This window comes from Mesocricetus auratus, unplaced genomic scaffold (assembly GCF_017639785.1).
Source record: "Mesocricetus auratus isolate SY011 unplaced genomic scaffold, BCM_Maur_2.0 Super-Scaffold_100014, whole genome shotgun sequence".
NCBI classification, from domain to species: Eukaryota; Metazoa; Chordata; class Mammalia; order Rodentia; family Cricetidae; genus Mesocricetus; species Mesocricetus auratus.
Window position 1 is genome coordinate 29,865,279 of NW_024429197.1, and position 22,826 is coordinate 29,888,104.

Sequence of the window (22,826 nt, forward strand, 5' to 3'; positions counted from 1 at the left end):
TTCTGCATCCCCGAATCTGCGCTAGCCTCTATCTTCTGCACCCCCGAATGTGCTTAGCCTCTATCTTCTGGTCAAAGCCATGGCATCTTCTTCCACCCTCCCTTCTTTTACTTTTTGTCTCTAGCCTCCAGTAAGTCCTCCCCCCAGTGCTGGTGTAAATCACCTTCACCCTCTCAGGCAGCTTCCTTCCAGTGCGATATAATGCTTCCACTCAGCTACCTTTGCATGTATTTTTAGCACTTCAGCCACTTAAAAAAACAAAGCAAAAAAGCCTTTGTCAGCTGGGTGTGATGGCAAACACCTTTAATCCCAGCAATCCAGGGGCTGAAGCAGGTATATCTCTGTGAGTATGAGGCCAGCCTGGTGCGGTGGCTAGTTTTATGTCAACTTGACACAAGCTAAAGTCATTTGAGAGGAGGGAACCTCTATTGAGAAAATGTCTTCATAACATCCAGCTATAGGGCATTTTCTTAATTAGTGATATTGGAGGGCCCACATATTGTAGGCAGTGCCATCCCTGGGCTGGTGGTTCTGGGTTCTATAAGAAAGCAGACTGAGCAAGTCATGGGGAGCAAGCAGTAAGCAGCCCTCTTCCATGGCCTCTGGCATTAGCTCCTGTCTCCAGGTTCCTGACCTGCTTGAGTTCCTGTCCCAACTTCCTTCCATGGTGAACAGTGATGTGGAAGTATAAGCCAAACAAACCCTTTTCTCCCCAACTTGCTTTTTGGTCATGTTGTGTCACCTCAGTAACAGAAACCCTGAGACGCATGATCTACATAGTGGCTACCAGGACAACCAGCACTACACAGAGAGACCTGAACTCACAAAAACAAAAATAAAACACCTCCACCACCAACCAAAAAACCCCACGAGACCCTGCACCAAAAACAAAAAGAACTCCAACTCATGTTCTTACCTGTGTGTAACATTGATAAGCATGATCTTATATGTTAGAGAATAGAGTTTGTCAGACCTTTCGTGAGTGTAGGGAAGGGCTGAGAATTGATACAGATAGCTAATAGGAGGAATAAATCCTGATGTTCCACAGCACAGCAGGATAACTATGGTTCACAGCAATTACACATTTCAAAGTAAGTGGCTAGGACTTCCAAAGCTACCAGCAACTACAAAAAATAATGCATGTTTGACAGTTTTGCCAATTATCCCCCCATCTAATCGTTGCATTGTATAAACAGGCTGAAATGTCATGTTGTATCTTTAGACATATATGTGTCAGTTAAAATGAAGAAAATCAAACTTTTTACTTTTTTGAGGTCAGGTCTCATGTAGCACAAATTGGCTTGAACTCAGATGCAGCAAAGAATAGCTAGCCTTGGACTCCAAAGTATTGGAGTTATAGGTATAACACCACAACTGGAAAAAAGCTGTTTTAAAAAGAGTGACACATAAAGTACAACAAATCCTTGTGTCAATCCTATCACTTATCAATTCAAAACCTTCCAGAGTCTTCATCTCACTGGAAAAAAATTAAAGGTGTTGGGATTATTTGTACAACATGTGAAAACATATTGCTGCGATTGGTGTGATAAAAAGCTGAACGACCAAGAGCTAGGCAGGAGGTGTAGGCGGGACTTCTGGGCAGAGAGAGAATGCTGGGAAGAAGAAAAGTGAGTTGCCAGCCAAAGGCGGAGGAAGCAGGATGGGCAGTACAGACTAAAGGTAACCAAGCCACATAAACAAACGTAGATTAAAAAAGATACTGGCTAATTTAAGTTATAAGAACTAGTTAGGAACAAGCCCAAGCTAAGGCTAAGCTTTCATAATTAATAAGTTTCTGTGTTATTTGTAAGCTGGTGGCCCAAAGAAAATGCATGGTGTCTCAGAGACGGGGAATAGAATGGGATCTCCTGAGGGGATTGGGAACTTGGGGTGAGAGGAGGGGAGACGAAGCTTGGAGAAAGACAGGGGGAGAAGAGGAGAGGAAGACATGGGGGAGCGGGAAGGTTGAGTCAAGGAGCCATATAGGTTTGAGAAGAGATCTGGCACCAGGGAGATTTTCAGAGATCTATAAGGATGACACCAACTGGCAAACTAACCAATAGTGGAGAGACTACCTTAAATGCCTTCCCCCAATAATGACATTGATGACTACCCTATATGCCATCCTAGAGCCCTCATTCAGTGGTTGATGGAAGCAGAAGCAGACACCCACAGCTAAACACTGGGCTGAACTCCTGAAAACCAGTTGCAGAGAGGGAAGAGTAATGAGCAAAGTTGTCAAGACCTGGCTGGTGAAACCCATAGAGGCAGCTGACCTGAACAAGGGGGAGTCCTTGGATTCCAGACTGGTGACTGAGAGGCCAGCATGGGACTGATCCAGACCTCCTGAACGTGGGTGTCAGTGAGGAGACCTCGGCAATCTATGGGGCCTTGGACAGTAGACCAGTATTTAGCCCTGGCGTGCAAATGGACTTTGGGAGCCCATTCCAAATGGAGGGATGCTCTCTCAGCCTGGACACATGGGGGAGAGCCTAGGCCCTGCCTGGGATAATATGACAGACTTTGAAGATTCGCCATGGAGGGCCTCAACCTCCCTGAGGAACGGAGGGGGAATGGGGTGGGTGACTGCCGGGGGGTGGGGAGTTTGGGGGGGTGGGAGAGGAGGGGAGGATGTGAGAGCTGGGATTGACATGTCAAGAAAGCTTGTTTCTAATTTAAATAAAATAAAAATATGAAAAAAGAAAGAACCTACTTTATCACTGGGCATGGTGGTGCCACCATGACTTTAATCCCAGTACTTGGGAGGCAGAGCTAGGCGGATCTTAGTGAGTACATGGCCAACCTGGTCTACAATGCAAGTTCCAGGACACCCAGAGCTGTTACACAGAGAAATTCTGTCTTGACCGCCCCCCCAAAAGAACCTACATTATTCCGAATGCCAACTCAACTCATGTCCAACTGCTCCTTCCATTGCCCTACCTGCTGTTCTGCTCCTCCAGCAAGCCAGACATAAACCTCTCCATCTTCCAGTGTTCTACTACTTCTTCTTCTAGGCATCTAAGCACTTGATCTCCTTTAAGGTCAATTTCTGACCAATACAAACATCTCCTGCTTCCACCCCTGATATACAGAATACAGCTTCCCTTCTTTTCTTCCTTCCTTTCTTTGTTTTCTGTTTGTTTTTAAGACGGGGTTTCTCTATATAGCCTTGGCTATCTTGGAACTCACTCAGTAGACCAGGCTGGCCTCAAACTTAGAGGCAGAGGATCCCCTGCCTCTGCCTCCCAAGTGCTAGGATTAAAGGTGTGCTCCACCACTGCCAGGCTCCAGTTTATTTTCTATAATAGTTTTTGTCAGATAATGTACAGATAGTTTTTCTACTTTACTGAGGGAATTGTGCAATTATTACCTAAAGACATTTCAGAACATTTCCATCAACCTCCTAAAGAAACCCCGCAACTTACTAGCAAGTAAGTACTCCTGAGTTCTATAGCACAAATTCTCTTTTGTCTTAAAAATGAAAACCCAGAGTCAGCTATCCAAGGGTGAAAGCTGAAGGATCAGAGAAACAGATTGGCCAGCCACTAGAGTTCTCACATTTACCAATGCTCAGATCAAAGGGGCGATCCTGTCCTCAGACTACATCCTCAGACTGCCTTGAGTCCCTGTCTTCTCCCACCTTTTATAGTCCCCTCTCTGTCCAGCTGTATCACTCCTGTCTCCACCTCCCTAGTGCTGGGATTAACGGTGTGTTATTCCAAGTGCTGAGATCACCTTTGTGTGAGCTCTGTTTCTCTTTTAGACGGACTCTATCTTGTGTAGCCCAGGGTGGCCTTGAACTCACAGAAATTCATCTGCCTCTGTCTCCTGAGTGCTGGAATTAAAGGTGTGTGCACCACTGCCTGGCCTCTATGGCTCACTAGTGGTTTAGCTCTTCACTCTGATCTCAGGCAAGCTTTATTTGTTATAGCATAAACAAAATATCATCACAGACCTCCCTTCTCTTATTTTCTATTCTCCTCTGTCCAGGGTAATCACTAATCTATTTTCATCTCTATAAATCTGTCTAACTTGGATACTTTACATAAACATAATCATGTAACTTTTTTCCCTAACTGGTTTCTTACACTAAGCATAATGCTCTTTCAAGACTGGTATATAAATATTTTAAAAAGCTTCACTGAGCTTATACAATGTCTCATGGATAGTAGGCAAGCCCTCCACCACTGTTCATGTAAAGTGAAATTTTAATTGATTATATAGAAAAGATTAGGCTGGCAAGATATTTCAGCAGGTAAAGATCCTCAGGCTTCACACAGTGGAAGGAGATACTAACAAGGTGCAGTGTGGCATGGCTGTTTCCCCCACACACATACAAGAGGTAAGTGCTATTATTAATCATGTATACAGTTAAGAAAACTAAAGCAGAGATGGACAAGTAAAAAACTATTCAGGTTACTTCTCAGATTTTTGGTTAAGACTGGAGGCTTATTTTTACCAATTTAATATTTGATATATCTTCTAAGTGCAATATATGAAGTGAATTTTACAAAGATGTATTATCTTTGTGTGTGTGTCCCTGTGAGTGAAAGTGTCCTGGGGCTGGTATACAGGCAGCTTGTACACCACCTGATGTGGTTGCTGAGCACTGAACTCCTGTCTGCTGAAAAACATGCCCTTAAGCACTGAGCCACACCTGCAGTCTCTATTAAATGACTTTTAAATAGGAAATGAAATAGGAGCTTTCTCCATCCATTTATGTATATAAGATACAACAAATGTTAAGAATTCACTGACAGAAAAGCTTCCTTTTTTTATACTTTACGGTCTTAAAAATTTAACGGTTTGTTATATTTCACTAATTGTGTTTGAGAGAGAGAGAGAGAGAGTGTAAGGGGGCAACTTGTGAGAGTCAGGTCTGTCCTTAACTGGGTGGATCTCAGGGATCGAATTCAGATCTCCAGGCTTTACCTGATGAGCCATTTTGCTTGCCATGTATTTTACAAATTTCCTGTGACTCACTTTATTTTCAGTAATTCTTCTTGTCAAGTTTGTCTTTCTAAAAAACTTATTTTGTTACTGTAAGCATATATGTCATATGTGTGCCTGATGCCCAGGGAAGCTAGAAAGAGGTGTCAGGACCCCTGGAACTGGAGTGGTTAAAAGGACTGACTGCTCTTCCAGAGGACCCAAGTTCAATCCCCAGTACCAGCATGGCGGCTCACACCTGTCTGTAATCCCAGGTGCAGGTGTTCTGACACCCTCACACAGACATACATGCAGCAAAACACCAATGCACACACATAAAATAAATAAAAAGAACAATTATTTCTTCATGTTTTTATCTTAGCATGATGCTTTGGGCTGCAAGGGGAAGACTGGCAGCAATGGAGAGCAGCAGGCACAGAATGAACAAAAATTGTGAGACATGGTACCAAAGTTTACTTTAGAAAACATCACCTAAGATGTCTCATTCAGGAATAAAGAGATACCTGAACTGAGAATCTTAGCTTCATCAAGAAAGACATTCAAGAAAATGTTGTGTTTTCTGGAAACTACTCAAGATACTGAAACTGACAAACGTATTCCCACCCCTCCACACATCATGAGGAGCTATGCAGAAATAAAATTTAAACACACAAAACTCTTAAGATATGCTAAGATATTAAAACAACTCATCTTAATAGCCTGAGTCTGATGTACTACTGAAGAAGTAATTCAACAATTAAACCTATGAAATAATAGCAACATGGAAAGGTCTGTTTATTTCATTAAAAAACAACATGGAGTGAAAATAAAAGACTACTGACACAAGCCTGCAATTCTAGCACCTGGGAGGTGTAGGCAGGGGGGATTTAGAGTTCAAGACTAGTCTGTGCTACATAGCAAATAACTGCTATTCTAGATTGCATATTGGGGTCCTGTCTCAAATAAACAACAGCAAAAATCCATAATGCAAGACACCCCATTGAATTTTTTTCCATTGACTTTATAATAAAACTTATTCATCCAACTACAAAAGTTTTTTCCTCAGAGGAAAAAAAAGCCAAATAAGTAAATTAAGATAAAAAAATGGACAATTACTCTGAGTTAGTAACTCATTTTCCAAATTTAAATTCCTTTTGATTTATTTAATTGTTTGTTTATTTATTTATTTATTTCAAGACAGGATTTTTTGTGTAGTCTTAACTGTCCTTGGCTGGCCTGGAACTCGCTCTGTAGACCACAATAGTCTCTAATTCACAGAAATCCGATAATTTTTAAAACTGAAGTTAAAAACAATCTTATTTAAAACACCAACCCCAGTTCCCTCTCCCTCTTGTCCTCCTACTCCCCCCACCATCTCCTCATTCCAACCCCCATCCACTCTTCAGAGAGGGAGAGGCCTCCCATGGGGAATCATCAAAGTCTGTCACATCATTTGGGGCAGGGCCTAGCTGGAAAGATGGGTCAGCCATTAAAGGTTAGGCTCACAACCAAAAATATAAGAAGTAAAAACTCTTAACTAATGAAATACAAATATCCAGGAGCTTCCTTTTTAAGTGACATTACTATGTACAAAGTCAAATAAAAGTGGGTCGATTTGATAAATACTATTTTCCCAACCCTTCCTGCCAGTAGATACTGGGTGCATTCTGTCCTATTTTTTAATTTCATGCATAAGAATAAAGTTTATTGTGATCCACACCTTAAAGTTGTACTTAAAATCCTTCTTTTATTTTTTAAATGATTTATTTATTTGCATTGGTGCATCTGTGTAAGAATGTCAGATGCCCTGGAACTGGAATTACAGACAGTTGTGAGCTATCATGTGGGTGCTAGGAATTGAACCCAGGTCCTCTTAACTGCTGAGCCATCTCTCCAGTCCCTTAAAATTCTTCTTTAAAGATTTAAAAGGTTTGGGTATTTTTTTACAAGATTTATAAAATAGTTTTAAAAATCAAGGATGTAATGATAATATCTACTATTTGTTATTTAAATTAAACATTTCAAAAGTATGCCTGGTTTAGCAAATTTTAAGGGTAAACAAGTACATTCAATATAATTTTTATACAGTCATTATCATTAACAAAAGTTGTATCAATGTTCTCCTAATCTTACAATCTTAAAGTCTGACTCAGTTGTGCATGCTTCAACATTTCACAGCCACAATGAAATATTTTTTGAAGTAAATAAGGCTTATTACAAAATTAAAAAATTTACAGAGATCAAAAAAAGAATAAAGTTTATTTTTATTTGAACAGCGTCCTTAAATATCTAGCAGTGTATTTCCAAATATAGTAGAAGACATATATGATCCAAAGCAGAATTTCTAAGATCAAGAAACTCATAAGATGGAAGTCGGAATATGTGTGTGCGAGTGCACATGTTTGATACTACATTTATTTGTACGTTTGTGGTGTGTGTACATATGTATGCACGGGTTCTATAGTGCCCATGCAGGTCTGCAAAGGCCAGAGAAGGACTCAGATATTCAGCTCTCATCACTCTCTATCTTAATCCTCTGAGTCAGGGTTTCTCACTCAACCTGGAGTTAGGTTGGTGGCCAGCAAACCTCTTCTACTGTACTGGGGTTACAAGCGTATGCGATAATGCCTGGGTTTTTATGTGGGTGCTGGGAATTCTATCTTGGGCAAACACTGTTACCCACTGAGACATCTCCTCAGCCCATACACACACACACACACACACACACACACACACACACACCCCTGAGGTAAGTCGGTAATAGGAAAAGTACTAAAAGAAATAGAAGTCCAAACTTAAAGCCAGACTTATTTTAGACAGACTGACTTTCAAATGATGAACACTAAAACGGCTGACTGGAAATGTACAACTGGCACTCAAGGAGAGAGAGCTAATGTAAGCAGTCATCAGTGCCAGGGTGACAGGGAGCAGGGGGAAGAAAAGAAAGAAAAGGTTTCAAGGTGTGAGCTCTAGGCCACACAAGAAACAAACAAACAAAAACCAAAAACCTCAATATTCTACTTTAAAGTAGAGAGCATATATAAATACAGAAGGAACATATGCTTAATATACATGAGGCCTGATATCACTCATCAGCACCAAAACAAAAACAAAAATAAGTCCAACAAAAATACCTAAGGTGGGGTTAAAAGACAGCTCAGTGGTTAAGACCACTTACTGTTCTTGCAGAGGATCCAAGTTTATTTCCTAGCATCCACATGGTGGCTCACAACTGTCTGTAACTCCAGTTTGAAGGATCAGACACTTCTGGTTTCTGCAGACACTAGGTGTTACATGGTGTACTACATAATTGCAGACAGAAGACTCATAAAGTAAAATTAAGTAAAATCTTAAGTCTCTTGCTTTTAAAACTTTAATTTCTATGCTTGAGATATGAATTTGTATAATTATGTTACTTTATTAGCTGGTGAAACACCAATACTCAAAAGAGATGAGGTAGGATACTCAACGATAGGCAAAAATGTCTTTGGTTTCATTTCTCATTAGCACCTCCATTAGAAAGTGGGGTCAGGAGGAAGTTGCCAAGTACACATTCTTAGATTCTGCTATTTAAAACAACTTTAGTAAATGGCCTTTTACCAGAAAAGCCAGAATAGTATTGACAGCAAGTCATAGTGGTGCACATTTGTAATCTCTGCACTTGGGAGGTGGGTGCAAGAGAATCAGAAGGTCGGGGCCATTAACTACACAAGAGTTTAATGACAGCCTGAGTGAGTTACACAAACCCTGTTTCAAAAAAGTAAAAACAAAAGAAAGTACTGAAAGTTGGAATCAGTGTTACTCGTAGTCTGCACGAGTCTGTTATGACAGGGTAAATCAGAGCTAATTCAGTAGGCAATGAATTCCACTTGTCTTGGTCTAGCATCTCATTACCACTGATAACACAGAGATGACTCTACTAATCCAGAACTTTCATTAATCTCAGTGTTACTTTTCAATGAATTTATTTTCAGCCATCACTGCTTGTTCTACACTAAGCAAGCTCTGAGATGCCTCCTTCTAGAGGTACCCTATGCAGAGGCCAGCTCAGATCCCATGTGCCAATCACACATTCTGGATCTCACAAAGCTTAGTGTTACTCTACTAACACCATTAAGGAAGATGAGCAAGTACATTATGGAAAATTTTTAGCAATAAAACTTCTATAATTATAAATATAAATACTCAAAGATATTTAAGGACTGATAAAAATTTTAGTTCTCTCCTCCTAAATCGACTATTTAAATCTCCATCCTATTTGTTTTCCCCTGCAAATGTAATAACAAAATATTGTCTATCACAAGAACTTGTATATTTTAAGATAGCAGCTAGACAACAATCTACAAGTCTATGGCTATACCAGTGACTATATCTACTTCAAGATCGAAAGAAAAAAAAATCTGTAGATTTTATCCTGTTCCCAAGCTGTGTCTAGCAATAACTACTAAAATTAAGTTTAGTGTTTGCATTTTCCAAGAACCTTGAAATTACACAAAACAATGAAACTCAAGCAGCTTACCAGCCCACACCCCATATCAATAGCAGAAAGAGAAATGTTGGCAATCTCTTAACTTTCAGCTGGGTGGTGGTGGCTCACACCTTTAATCCCAGCACTCAGGAGGCAGAGGCAGGTGGACCTCTGAGTCTGAAGCAAGCCTGGTCTAGTTCCAGGACAGGGTCTAAAGCTACACAGAGAAACCATCTCAAAAAACCAAAAATCTTTTGACTTCCACACCACTTTTAGGAAAATTCCAAAAAATCTAATTAATGCAGTCATCCAATCAGAGTCAACTGCCAACCATAAGCCTCTGGATTCCTCAATCCTTTAGTGAATCATCTTCCCCACCCTAGCATGGCTCTCTATCAAAACAAAATAATGGATCTAAGAAACCCCAGTTTCTACCTATGTAAAGCCATCAGTACAAGGAGGAAAATCTAACAGATAAGTAAAACATTAGGAAATGTCCATCCACGAGTTCCTGCTGGCAGCTGCTACAGTGCCCACACATCCAACCCCCTGTACAGCACAAACATGGCCACATTAAACACTGCTCAGTACTGTTTTTAATGTTTAAAACACTCTGTCACATTTCTCAAATAGAAACAGGTTTTATTATCTCCTCTAGCTATAAAATAAAATATTTATAAAATAAAACAACACAGCAAAAATGAATTAAAATCTCCTATGACAAAGTTTCAGGTATTTGCTACAAAGCAGTTCATAAGATGTTATTTTAAATTGCTCTTTATCATGTCCTACCCTACCAATGACACGAGAATCAGTCTTTGAAAATAGTAGGTCTCCCAGCTGACAAAACCTTACATGAATGAAAAAGCAATTTATTTTTTGATCCAATTTAATTTTATTGGTGTACTATTATTTATATCAAGTCATTTAAAGTTATCTTTAATGAATAACATGCAGGTAAGTTTCATTAAAATATTTTCAAACCTATAAATATGTGCTTAAAAACATTTGCTTTCTCATTGCAGTATAATCTTTAAAGGCCAGAATTCAGAGCAACAATCATCATTTTTAAAAAGACATTTATGTTACACAAATATTAGATATTTCCCAGATCTAATATCATGCCCACCAAACAGAAAATTCATTTACAATGAATATTCCTGCATCAGAAATGGAGCAGTACAGTTCACTCACCTGAACCTCACTTGTCCTCTGCTTAACTGTGTCTTCCTTCTCTTTAAGGTCCTGCTCCACATTGTTCTTTTCCCTGGAAGACCAGCAAACAATGCAAGAGTATCTGAGAACATCAGCTACAGCTGGTATGGCTATCCATCCTCCTAAGCCTGAATCGCTTTTTAAATACATGTTGAAACATTCAATTTTTAAATAAAGGGCAGAATTTTCTACCCTCTTTAAATTATTTATGGAACAGAAATCAATATAAGCTCTATTTGTTAAAAAAAAATGCTTCCTCACTAAAATGTGGTGAAAAGGATAGATTAAAAAAGGAAGAAGCAGAAACTAATCAATGGAACACTCAGGTTTCTCTGAGCTCACTGTTGCTATGGTGATACTGTCCAATGAAAACTGCTGGTGAAGAAAAGGAGGAGTTGCATCAGCTCTGTATGCTTAACCCTTCTATCACTGTCCTATTAAATAAGAATGGCTGATAGAAACTGAACAATATTAAGAAAGAGAACCTGTGTTAATTTCCCTTAAATCACTAGTGTGCATCAATTTTAGAATGCAACAACATAGAAAAATGTAAAAGATTGTTAATATACAGGTAGTATGCTGTATGAAATATCACATTTACTCCAAAAAGGTCTTTTGGGACTATCCATGAAACCCAATTGGTCAGAATACAAGATCATGTACATTATGTTTAAAAACAGTCCACAGGAGCCAGCGCTACATCTTCCCCTCAAATCAAACACACAAGGTTCTCCTTCCAAACATCACATCACTCCAAATTCCTTTTTTTTTTTTTAACGGAGCTGGATTCATATGAATGTATCTCAAAAGACTCAAGATTTAAATTACAAAATAAGGTTATTTCTTTTCTTATAACAAGTTTAACTTCCCATGTTTACTAAAACCACTCAAATGTACTGCTCTTATTTTCTACAAAATGAGAGGTAAAATGACACAGAATTCTTCAGCAGTACACAGGGGTGGGGAGAAGGCAATATGGAGAAGGTAAGATAGCATTAAGAAGCCCTCTAGTCTAGTACGGCAGAGCTTCACCTTACCAGGTCATTACCATGTTTCAAATAGCTAACATAACTCAGTATCTAACAGAACCTAAAAGTAAGCTTGATTTCATTTAGCTCTGTCATAAAGGAAAGTCAGGAAATTAGGCCAAATACATAAGAAACTACATGCCTTATTTGTATGTCTCATCTTTTGAAGTGCAGCACCAAATCAGCTGTTTGGGAAACGTAGGTACAATGATCTTAAGATTTGTGTGGAAGAAAAAGGCACTTGAATAAAGCTATTTGTACACTGTTACTTTTAAACACTTGAGATGGCCAAGGAGCTTATTAACCAGATGGGTTGCAATGTGGGTCAAGATGTCGTGGAGATTTTAAACAGTCCCTTACCATTCAAATCACTATTGTAATCTTCCTTCCATTCCTCAATGTATTTACTATGCAGAGGCTACTCCCCACCTCCATCCCTTATCAAATTAGGTGAATTGAAAAATAGAAAAATCACAAGGGAGAAAAATCTGAAAATACTGCACAAATTCTGCTAACTCAATCTTGGAAAAAATTTCCCCCTCTTTATGTGGGCAGATGAGTGTTTTCAGTCCTGCTGCAGTGTGTCAGAGATAAGTCACATGAAAATCTAGCACCCCCCACCCCATCCCCAAATCCTCAGACACATTCCACACAAGGTCAACAACATTTCAGCTCCATTTCAGACGCAGACAACAAAATTAGAAAACATTATATAGTATCAGAGATTGCCACTGCAGATTCAGACATGGATGTGCATCATTTAAATTCGTTCTGCTGCTCTTTTAACTCTTGTTACTGGCAGTGTCTGCTCAACCCTCTCTGTGCTGCTGTTAACTCCTGTTAACACACAGTGCCTGTTCAGAAGATAAAGCGTGCACAAGGAAAACAGCTGTAAGAAGGCAGTGAGCTGTCTTAGAGAAGTGAGACAGGAGAGTAGCAGAGCAAAGGAAGCTCACTTGGTGAAAAAGAGAGCTCACAGAGACTTGCAGCTTTTAGCAGCAAACACACACCTTTGACTAAAATGGAAGATGACTGAAGAGTACAAATGGCTGCTTATAATTTAAGGCATTTGGAAAGGGGGAAACAATAGCAATATCTCTAAACATATGAAAACCAATCTCCAAAACAAAATATGAGCATCTTTAGAAATCATTTCTTAGCAGGGTGGTGGTGGCACGCGCCTTTAACCCCAGTACTCAGGAGGTAGAGGATTTCTGAGTTCGAGGCCAGCCTGGTGTACAGAGCGAGTTACAGGATAGGCTCCAAAGCTACAAAGAGAAACCCTGTTGGGAAAAACAAAAAACAAAAAACAAACAGAAATCATTTCTTAGCTCAGAAATCAATACAATTTAATTTCTAACTCATGTTTATCTAAGTAAAATTTTGGTCCCTTAACAATTTCTTAATTATGAACAAAACTAAGTACCATAACATACACTAAGCCAGACAATATACAAAAATTAATTTAGACTATAATATCAGAAACACTAAATTGCTATTCTGTTGTCTTGAAATAGCTCTTAATCTTTAACTATACTCTTGTTTTAAAAACATTTAAACCTACATTTAGATGCTTGAAAATTGATTGCTGTATTTTTTACATTTTTCCTTTTTATAAAAAATAAACATATGTACTTTTTCTAATGGTAATATATATCCAATACAAAACATTTAAAGAAGATGTATGTGATGCCAGGTGGTGGTGGTGCACATCTTTAATCCCAGCACCTGGGAGGCAGAGGCAGGCAGATCTCTGAGTTCGAGGCCAGTCAGAGTACACAGAGAAACCTGTCTGGAAAAACAAAACAAAATACCAATCCCCCAAAATTTTATGTGTAGTTTAATATAACTCTATTCACACACACACACACATATATGTATATGTTCCTATGTATATGAGCAGGACGACATGTGTGCATTTGGGGGTGGAGGGCAAGGTAGATGTGTCTTTCCTAATTACTCTCCACCTTAGGTATATTGAGGCACAGTCTCTCACTTGCACCTAGAGCTTGCAGACTTGGTTAGTCCAGCTAGAAGCTCGCTCAGGGGATATTCTGGCTCTGCTTCCCCTACTGACATTACAGGCAGACCACTATACCTACCCAGCATTTACAATGCCCCCACATACGCTTTCTTGACAAGTGTGTATGCGCCCATATTACCTGATAAGCCATCTCCTTAGCCCTCAAAGCATTCTCCTTAACATATTTTAAAAACTATTCAAGTCTCTGTATCACAATTAAACATGATATATTTAGCTTCCCAAGCAGCATCCAATATACTATATAGGCAATAAAGAAGCACTTTCCAGAAAAGGGGAAAGAAATTATCCTAATCATCCTTTATTTAGACTATCTCTCTGTCCTATTCACTCCCACATGCTTGCATGTCCTGAGATCCACAGAACCAATGCTACAGACAGGAAGAGATAGAACTGGCATTTGAAAGGCTGACAGTTTTGATCTGTGTACCTTCACACCAGGCCCATCAAGGAAAGTAAGGCTCAAGCTAGGCCTTTAGACGTCCATAACAGGTAACTGCAGAAACTGAACATAAGGTGGTCAAATGCAAGGGCAGTCAGATGGGTTAGGAAAACCTCAGTTCACAATTTACTTCTATTTTTCCAGGCTAAATTTATAGGGAGGATAGAGGGAACCATCTGTCTTAACTTTGATCTGATGCCAAAGGTATCATGGCAGGATTAAATCACTTTCCACATTCTTCCCAGATACATATTTATTGTCATTTTTCTGAACACAGCATCCATCATTTCCTAAAATTAAAAATCACTAAAAACTAGAAAGCTTGTAAAAACTCATCAAACTATAGCTTTTTAGTGCTGATATTTCTTGTAAATCTCCTTAGGTACAATTTAAATTTAAAAATGTTAACACTAAGAATTTTAACTACTAATTTCCATTACAAGTAAAGGGAGGCATGCTAACTTTCATCAAATACTATTCAGTTTGGTGCCTGAATTAATGTAAAAGAAAAAGAAAGCAAATATGAGCACTTCTAGATAGACTAAACATATCTGGGAGAGGTGCGTGTGGCATGGAAAGCTGAAATGGAGCATCAGAGACAATCATAAGTGAGCCTCGGCACACAGGAAATGCTGAGCCCTGGAGGTTCAGACCAGACCAGACTTTGTTTCTGAGCTGTGAATTACAGGATTTAACAAGAGGACTCTTCTTTCCTTTTTGGCTTAGGGGGAAGAGAGAAGCAGAGGCTTTTATTGCTCAACAGCTGCTGACAATTGCTGGGAGGGCAACTCAACAGCCTGACTTGCTTATTTTGGAAACTTAGAAATCTAGAGATAGATTAGAGTAATAACTATACACAGGTGATGACAAGTTTTGGCTTTTCATTCAAATAAGTCTAAAAGTTAGGTATCTTTTTATTCTGAGTCGATAAAAACTTACAAGTTTGAGGACAGACACTGATTTTTACTTTAGGGTTTTTAATTCCTCTAAAATTAAAGTTGGACTCCTATTTGTAATCTGTTGGAAAAATAAACATTAACTATTAAATATTAAGATAAATGCTATAAGCATTAAGAGTGTTTGATATATACGGTCAATTAATTCTCTTAGTTCTAGGCTGGCTGTTTTCATCTTTTTTGTTTGTTTGTTTTTTACTTTTTGTTTTTTTGAGACAGGGTTTCTCTGTATTGCTTTGAAGGCTGTCCTGGACTTGCTCTGTTCACTGTTAATTAACTAATTATTTATTTCATGTGATATGTGGGGCGTGGGAAGTATACAAGTGCACTATAAGCATGCAGGTGCCTGCAGAGGCCAGAAGAGGCTTCTGATACCCTGGAACTGGGGCAAAAGTCAATGTGAGCCATCTGAAATGGCTGCTGTGAACTGAACCCAGAATCTCTCATAACCAAGTGGTCTCAACCACTGCACCATCACTCCAGACAGAGATGAGCTGTTTCAATGAGTTTTTTTAGCTTCTTGAAAAGTAAGAGAATATATCCATGGGCATAAATTATTGAAAACAAATCCTAACTGCAATTTGATAAAACAAACTTCAGAGCATGGCTTATATAAAACCAAAGCAACTTTTGTAGCAGGATCCAAAATGAGATGATTTTGTTGTTGTTGTTTCAAGACAGGGTTTCTCTGTAGTCTTGGAGGCTGTCCTGGAACTCTCTCTGAAGACCAGGCTGGCCGAGAACTCACAAAGATCCTCCTGCCTCTGCCTCCTGAGTCCTGGGAAGATGATTCATTTTTTGAAGAAGTAAATGTTTGTCTTTCAAATAAAAAAAATAACGTATTTGTCATTTTTTATCCATAAACCCTGAACTTGGTTTTCTGAACTATTTTATAGGGATAATAAAGTTGCTGACCGTGTTCCACTTCTGCCCAAACCCAGGGCAGAGGGCAGAGGTGAGCACGCTCGCCCTCTCTTGGATACCCTGGCTTGGGGACTGCAGCCAGGTGGACTCCTCCAGGAAGGATGACCAAGTGACCAGGAGCCTGCAGAGAGAGCTGCTCCACTTCCAACCAAACCCAGGGCAGAGGGCAGAGAGCAGAGGCCAGAGAGTATTGGATTTATTTGCACCCACCGAAAGGGAACCCTGGTCACCTGCCCACCAGGAGAGGAAGAGACTCTTTCTTCACCCACTGGAAGAAGTGATGGGGAAAAGGCAATATAAGAACACACTCAGCAACAGAAAAACAAATATGACACCACCAGAGTCTAGAGATTCTACACCAGTAAGACCTGAACACCCCAATGAAGATTAAGCAGAAGGGAATGACCTTAAAAACACCTTTATGAAAATGATAGAGGCCCTCAAAGAGGATGTGAGAAAATCCCTTAAAGAAATGGAAGAAAAAACAAACCAAAAAATGCAAGAAATAGAAGAAAAACAAACCAAAAAAATCCAACAAATGGAAGAAAGGGAGGAAAACACGAAGCAAATTTACAAGAAACAATTCAAACAGTGCAAGGACTGAAAGCTGACATGGAGACAATAAAAAAACACAGTCTGAAGGAATGCTGGAAATCGAAAAACTGGGGAAACGGACAGGTACTACAGACACAAGCATAACCAACAGAATACAAGAGATGGAAGAGAGAATCTCAGGTGTTGAAGATACACTAGGAGAAATAGATTCACCAATCGAAGAAAATCTGAAGTCCAACAAATCCCTAATACAAAATATCCAGGAAATATGGGACACCGTGAAAAGACCAAACCTAAGAATAATAGGTATAGAAGAAAGTGAAGAAATCCAACTCAAAGGGACAGAAAACATATTCAACAAAATCATAAAGTTGCTGACCAAGATTAATTTACATTATACCTACAAAAAATACAACATGATGCCTGGCACATAATGGGTGCTAAATAAACTTTGGGAGACATTATTAGGGCCATTCTATTATTAGTATAAACCAATTTACCGGGTTTTTTGTTTTTTAATTCAAACAGGGTCTTACTATGTAACCTTGTCTGTCCTGGAACTCGATATATTAACCAAGCTGGCCTTCAACTCAGAGATTTCTTGCTTCTACCTTCCCAGTGCTAGGATTAAAGGTGTGTGCCATCATGCTGAGTTATTTAGTGGGTTTTTACAAGTGGCAAATGAAGCATACGAACTGACAACACTTAGCTCGTATATTTGTGGAGACTGGGACTCTTAAATCCCCTAGATCCTAAAACTTTTCTCTTTCTTTCTTTCTTTCTTTCTTTCTTTCTTTCTTTCTTTCTTTCTTTCTTCCTTCCTTTCTTTCTTCCTTCCTTTTTTTTTTTTTTTAAAGATACAGGGTCTCTCTACATAGCCTTGGCTGTCCTAAAACTTACTGTGTATACCAGGCCATCTTCAAATTCACAAAGATCTGCCTGCCTTTGCTTCCTGAGTGCTGGAATTAAAGACCACCACCTCCCCAGCATTCGGGAGGCAGAGGTGGGCAGATCTCCATGAGTTCAAGGCCAGTCTGGTGTACATAGTGAGTTCCAGGACAACCAGAGCTACACAGACACACCCTGTCTCAAAGAACCAAAACAACAACAACAACAAAAAAAAGATCACTACTCTCTGCCCAGAATCTAAAATATCTTGGTGGATGTTTTGTTTTCCAAATCCAGACTATAATATAATATAATATATCTTAAAACTTGCTGCTTTAAGACATAAGTGACCCTCAATAAGCTACCACAACCACAACATATATGTAATTTAAAATTACCTACTATCTACGCATTAAAAAGAAACAAGTGAATTTTAATGTTTTATATACTTTACTACATTCAATTAGAGCATGTAATAAATCTAAAAGTATTATTGATATGTTTTACATTCCTTTCTGATACTTGAAATTAATGTATTTTATATTAACAGTTCATCTTAATCTGGACCAGCCTATTCCATGATATCACTGGTGAGGGAGCCCTAAGTGACACCTCTGACCACCCCAGGCACCTGGTTCATATGTACATACCCAGATAAACATGATTAAAAATAAAATAAATCTTTAAAAAAAAAACTGCTCCAAAACAAAATCCCCAGAACTTCTCTGAGGCATTTTACTTTCAGAGTAAGGGTTCTCTTATGGGATCCATGAACAACTTTTAAGAACTAGCTGGGCATGGCGGTGCACACCTATAACCCCAGCATTCAGGAGGCAGAGGTAGGTGGAAATTTTTGAAGGCAGGCTGGTCTACATAGTGAGCTCTAGGCCAATTAGGGTTACTCAGAGAGATCCTGTCTTAAAAAAAATAAACATAGTAAGTACAGATCAAGTTTCTGGAAGTAGAAAAAGAGCAACTAGCAACCTAAAGATTTTAAGAACAGCTTAACAAGAGATATTTAACTTAGGCCATAAAGCATACAATGTTAAAAGTATGCCCAGGCCAACAAGAACAGTAAAATCAGAGACAATGAATAATACAAGAGGAGGCAGGCTGAGGCGAGAGGCAATATGCTCACATGCATATTACGGTTAGAGGAAAGGGATTAGTATAGTTTGAATGGGAATGTCCTCACAAGTTGTTACATTTGGATACGTGGTCTTTAGCTGGCATTGCTATTTGGGAGGTTGTGGGGAGTCTGGTGTGGCTGGAGAAGTTAGGTCACCAGGAGCGGGCTTTTGAAAGTTATAGGCCAGCCCCATTGCCAGTGCAGCCTCTGCTTTCAGGTCTGGCAACTGTATGAGAAGCTCTTTAACAGGTTCCACTCCCACCGTCCAGCTTACTTTGCTATGATGGACTGAAGCCTCTGAAACTGTGAGCCAATATAAATCCTGCCACCACCACCACCACCCCCCACGGATCAGTTGCTTCTGTCATGTATTTCCTCATAGTGAGAAGAAAAGTGACTAATAAAAGGGTAAAGCAGAAGTGAGAGGTTGGTTATAGCACTCTGCTTAGTGCTGAAGATAGAAAGAGCAAATACAATCCCTGCTGTTATGAAGTTTTACAGTGCCATAGGAGACAATATACTGTAGGAAATGTCTAAAAAGAATGGTCAGGATGATAGTGGAAATGCTATGGGGTTTTTGTTGTTGGTTTTTGTTATTTAGAGATGGACAGGGTCTCTCTGTGTAGCCCTGGATGTCCTAGATCTCTCTCTGTAAGCCAGGCAGACTTTGAACTCAGAGATCTGCTTGCCTCTGCCTTCTGAGTGCTGGAATTAGAGGTGTGTGCCTCTGTGCTCTGTAGGGGAACACCATGAAGAAAGAAGAGCCCTTCACATACAGTGATCAAAAATGAAAATGGGATTCAACTAAGGACAGGGACCTAATGGAGGCCTGAACAGTATATCCTATGTCAAGTCCTTGGAATCCAACATCTTCATCTCTGAACCAATGAAAGGGCCAGTAAGATGGCACAACGGATAAGACACTTGCCACCAAGCCTGACAATCTTAGTTTGATCCTCAGGACCCACCTGGTGGGAGGAGACAGACAACTGAGCGGAAAATTTTTCTCTGGCCTTTCCATATGTATCACAGCACATTCACATACATGTGTGCACATACAAATACATAAAATAAACGCTAAAAAAGTAATAAATGTAGAATCTTCTGTCAGAAACCAACTTAGTAAATATCACATATACTGTTTGAATTCTTTCCTGTTTCATACTTATATACATTCATTCTAATATATTATAAAGACTCAAAGACAAAAATCTCATGAGTAAAAATTTTTGTACAGAAAAAAAAACCTTATTCACAAAAATGATGCCGGGCATTGGTGGCACACACCTTTAATCCCAGCTCTTGGGAGGCAGAGGCAGGCGGATCTCTGTGAGTTTGAGGCCAGCCTGGTCTACAGAGTGAGTTCCAGGACAACCTACAAAACAATACAGAGAAACCCTGTCTCTGGGGAAAAAAAACAAAACAAAACCTTTTATTCACAAAAATGAAAGGCTAGGTATATAATGAAGTATCCAAAAGACATGGTGATCTAATGTAAACTTAAAAAACTGAACAAGTATAGCTTTCGCATAGGTAGATGAGTCTTATTGTGACATGGTAAGGTGACATAATCAAAGTTTGCCTATGTTACAGGTCTCACTTAAAATACTTCGACAAATGTCATGTCATTTCATATATAAATGTATCACATACTGATAAAATGTGACCATAATCTAAAACAAGGTTTTATAACTCTTTAGCTTTCATAGTACAGTAGAAAAAAAAACTTAGGTATTAGTTATTGGCAAAAGCTTAACTGCCCAAATGGAACAAATATTAGAAATGACAACAAAAGTTAAACAGTATTTTAGCTATGGTGCACTAATTCCTATTAAAATAGCTACAAAGACATTTTATGCATGAAACAACTGTTCAAGTCAAGAAAGCAAGTGTAGAACACTGAAGAATTTGTCTGTTTAAATCAGCTTGAGAGACACAGAGACAAGTGTTTTCCTATTTAGCTGCCTAAGTATTAATATACATACACACACAAGCAAGCAAGAATGTTTAATGGAGCAGGTCTTGTCAACATCAAATCTAAACATCGTTATAGACATAGTAACCAAATGTTCACTTCCATTTTAAACCAAAGTAGTAAAAAGGTATAGGTGTGTGTGTGTACATGCATATATGTGTGTGTGTATTTATGAGTACGTGTGTGTGTGTGTGTGTGTGTGTGTTTGTGTATGTATTTGTGGGTACATGCATATATGTGCGGGTGTGAAGGCAAGAGGTCAACAGTAGCCGGGCGTTGGTGGCGCACGCCTTTAATCCCAGCACTCGGGAGACAGAGGCAGGTGGATCTCTGTAAGTTCAAGACCAGCCTGGACTACCAAGCGAGTTCCAGGACAGCCTCCAAAGCCACAGAGAAACCCTGTCTCGAAAAAAAAAAAAAAAAAACCAAAAAACCAAAAAACCAAAAAAAAAAAAAGAGGTCAACAGTGAGCATCTTCCTCAGTCACTCAGTTACTCTGATTTCATTTAAGCAGAATTATGGTGTTTAATTTAGTAAAGCAGCATTTCTCAAACTATGCATTAGAAATGAGGATATGTGCCAGGTATTGGTGGCTTAGCACTCGGGAGGCAGAGGCAGGCGAATCTCTGTGAGTTTGAGGCCAGCCTGATCTACAGAGGGAGTTTCAGGACAGCCTCCAAAGCAATACTGAGAAATCCTGTCTTGAAACCACCCCCCCTCCCCGAAAAAAAGAAATGAGGATATGTTTATGTAATACACATATGTTGAACATATAATCTATATGTGTGCCTATAAAGTCAGCTATATTTTTATTTTACATACCTCTGCAGGTCAACTATTTCATTGTTAAGGGTATCTAGTTCCTTAATAGCAGAGAAATCTGCAACAGGACTTGATCCTGTGATGGCCTAAAAACAGAAAATTCACAGTTATAAATTACTATTAAAAATGCTAAGCACTCAAAATGCTAAAGCTATACACGGTAACAAGATATTCCACTTCACTACATTATTAGCACTTTTAAATCATTTAATAAAATACTTCGCATAATCATATATACATGGTTGTTAATTATACATACACGTGTATATTAAGACAGTTCCCTTACCTCCCCCAGAAAGCTATTATTCAATAATATGAATACACACTTCAGATCCCATTGCCTTTGTCTCACGATTCTAGCTTACCCAGAATTCTGCAGTAAATAAAACACATGCTAAATTAAAAACGAATTCCTTCACTGAGATGTGTTATTTGTCAGGAAGAAGGATGACGATTTATTTCCATTCACATCATCCAACACAGAATAAGTACACAGATTTTGTTGACCCTCAGAATTATAATGGTGGTTCATTTTATTCAATTCAACAAATACTAACTTTGTTAAATGCTTTTATTATCTGCTCTAACCTAAAACCAACTAACCAACTTCTCAAATATGTTCTATAATAAATACTATTACCACATATGTAACTCTGTATATATGAAATCTTTATTTATTTATTTACTTTTTTAGTGTGTATTAAGTGTTGTTCTGTTTTTTTGTTTGTTTCTTTGTTTTTTAAACAGGGTTTTTCTGTAGCTTTGAAGCCTATCCTGGAACTCACTTTGTAGATCAGGCTAGCCTCAAACTCAGAAATCTGTCTGTCTCTGCCTCCCGAGTGCTGGGATTAAAGACCTGCGCCATCACTGCCCAGCTCTATTTTTTTTTAAGAGACTCAGTTCTGTGTGTCTGTGCATGCATGTGCACACTACAGAGAGGCCAGAAAAAGGCATCAGATCCAGTTTTAGGTGGTTGTAAGTAGTCTAACCCAAGTTCTGGGAGTCAAACTCCAGTCCCTCTGCAAGAGCAGTACACACACTTAACTGTTAAAGTCATCTGTCCAACCCATTTTTGGTTTTTAGAGAAGGATCAAATTTACACAAGACAGCCTTAAACTTGTCATGGAGACAATGGTGACCTTGTCTCCTACTAGGATTACATGGCGGCACCAGTATACCTAACACATAGTTTTATTTTAATAAGGGTATCAGAATTGGTTACCAAATGGTACTTATATACATACAAAATTTAAGTTCAATCTAGATTCTGTTATTTTATTAACTTTATCCTCTTCACCAGAAAAGTGAAGAAAGAAATGTCTGCCCTGCCTACCTAGATAAAATGAAGTAATTTTCTTTTTTGAACTCCCATGATATCCTGTTTAGCTTTCTAATGTCAAAACAAGAGGATAACTGTTCCTTTATATACACTATTACAATGAGGTTAATAAATA

General features: G+C 38.9%; 1 protein-coding gene across 5 annotated transcripts in view; it reads right to left on the minus strand.

Moving 5' to 3' along the window:
- Positions 1-22,826, minus strand: part of Eps15 (epidermal growth factor receptor pathway substrate 15) — a 98,782-nt gene that overhangs the window by 28,817 nt on the left and 47,139 nt on the right. For all 5 annotated transcript variants that reach the window (XM_040756978.1, XM_040756977.1, XM_005072120.4 and 2 more), the window contains exons 12-13: positions 21,373-21,458; positions 10,592-10,664 (exon numbers count right to left, since the gene is read on the minus strand). In XM_040756978.1, coding sequence (XP_040612912.1) covers positions 10,592-10,664; positions 21,373-21,458 — 159 coding nt within the window. The remainder of the gene's footprint in view (positions 1-10,591; positions 10,665-21,372; positions 21,459-22,826) is intronic.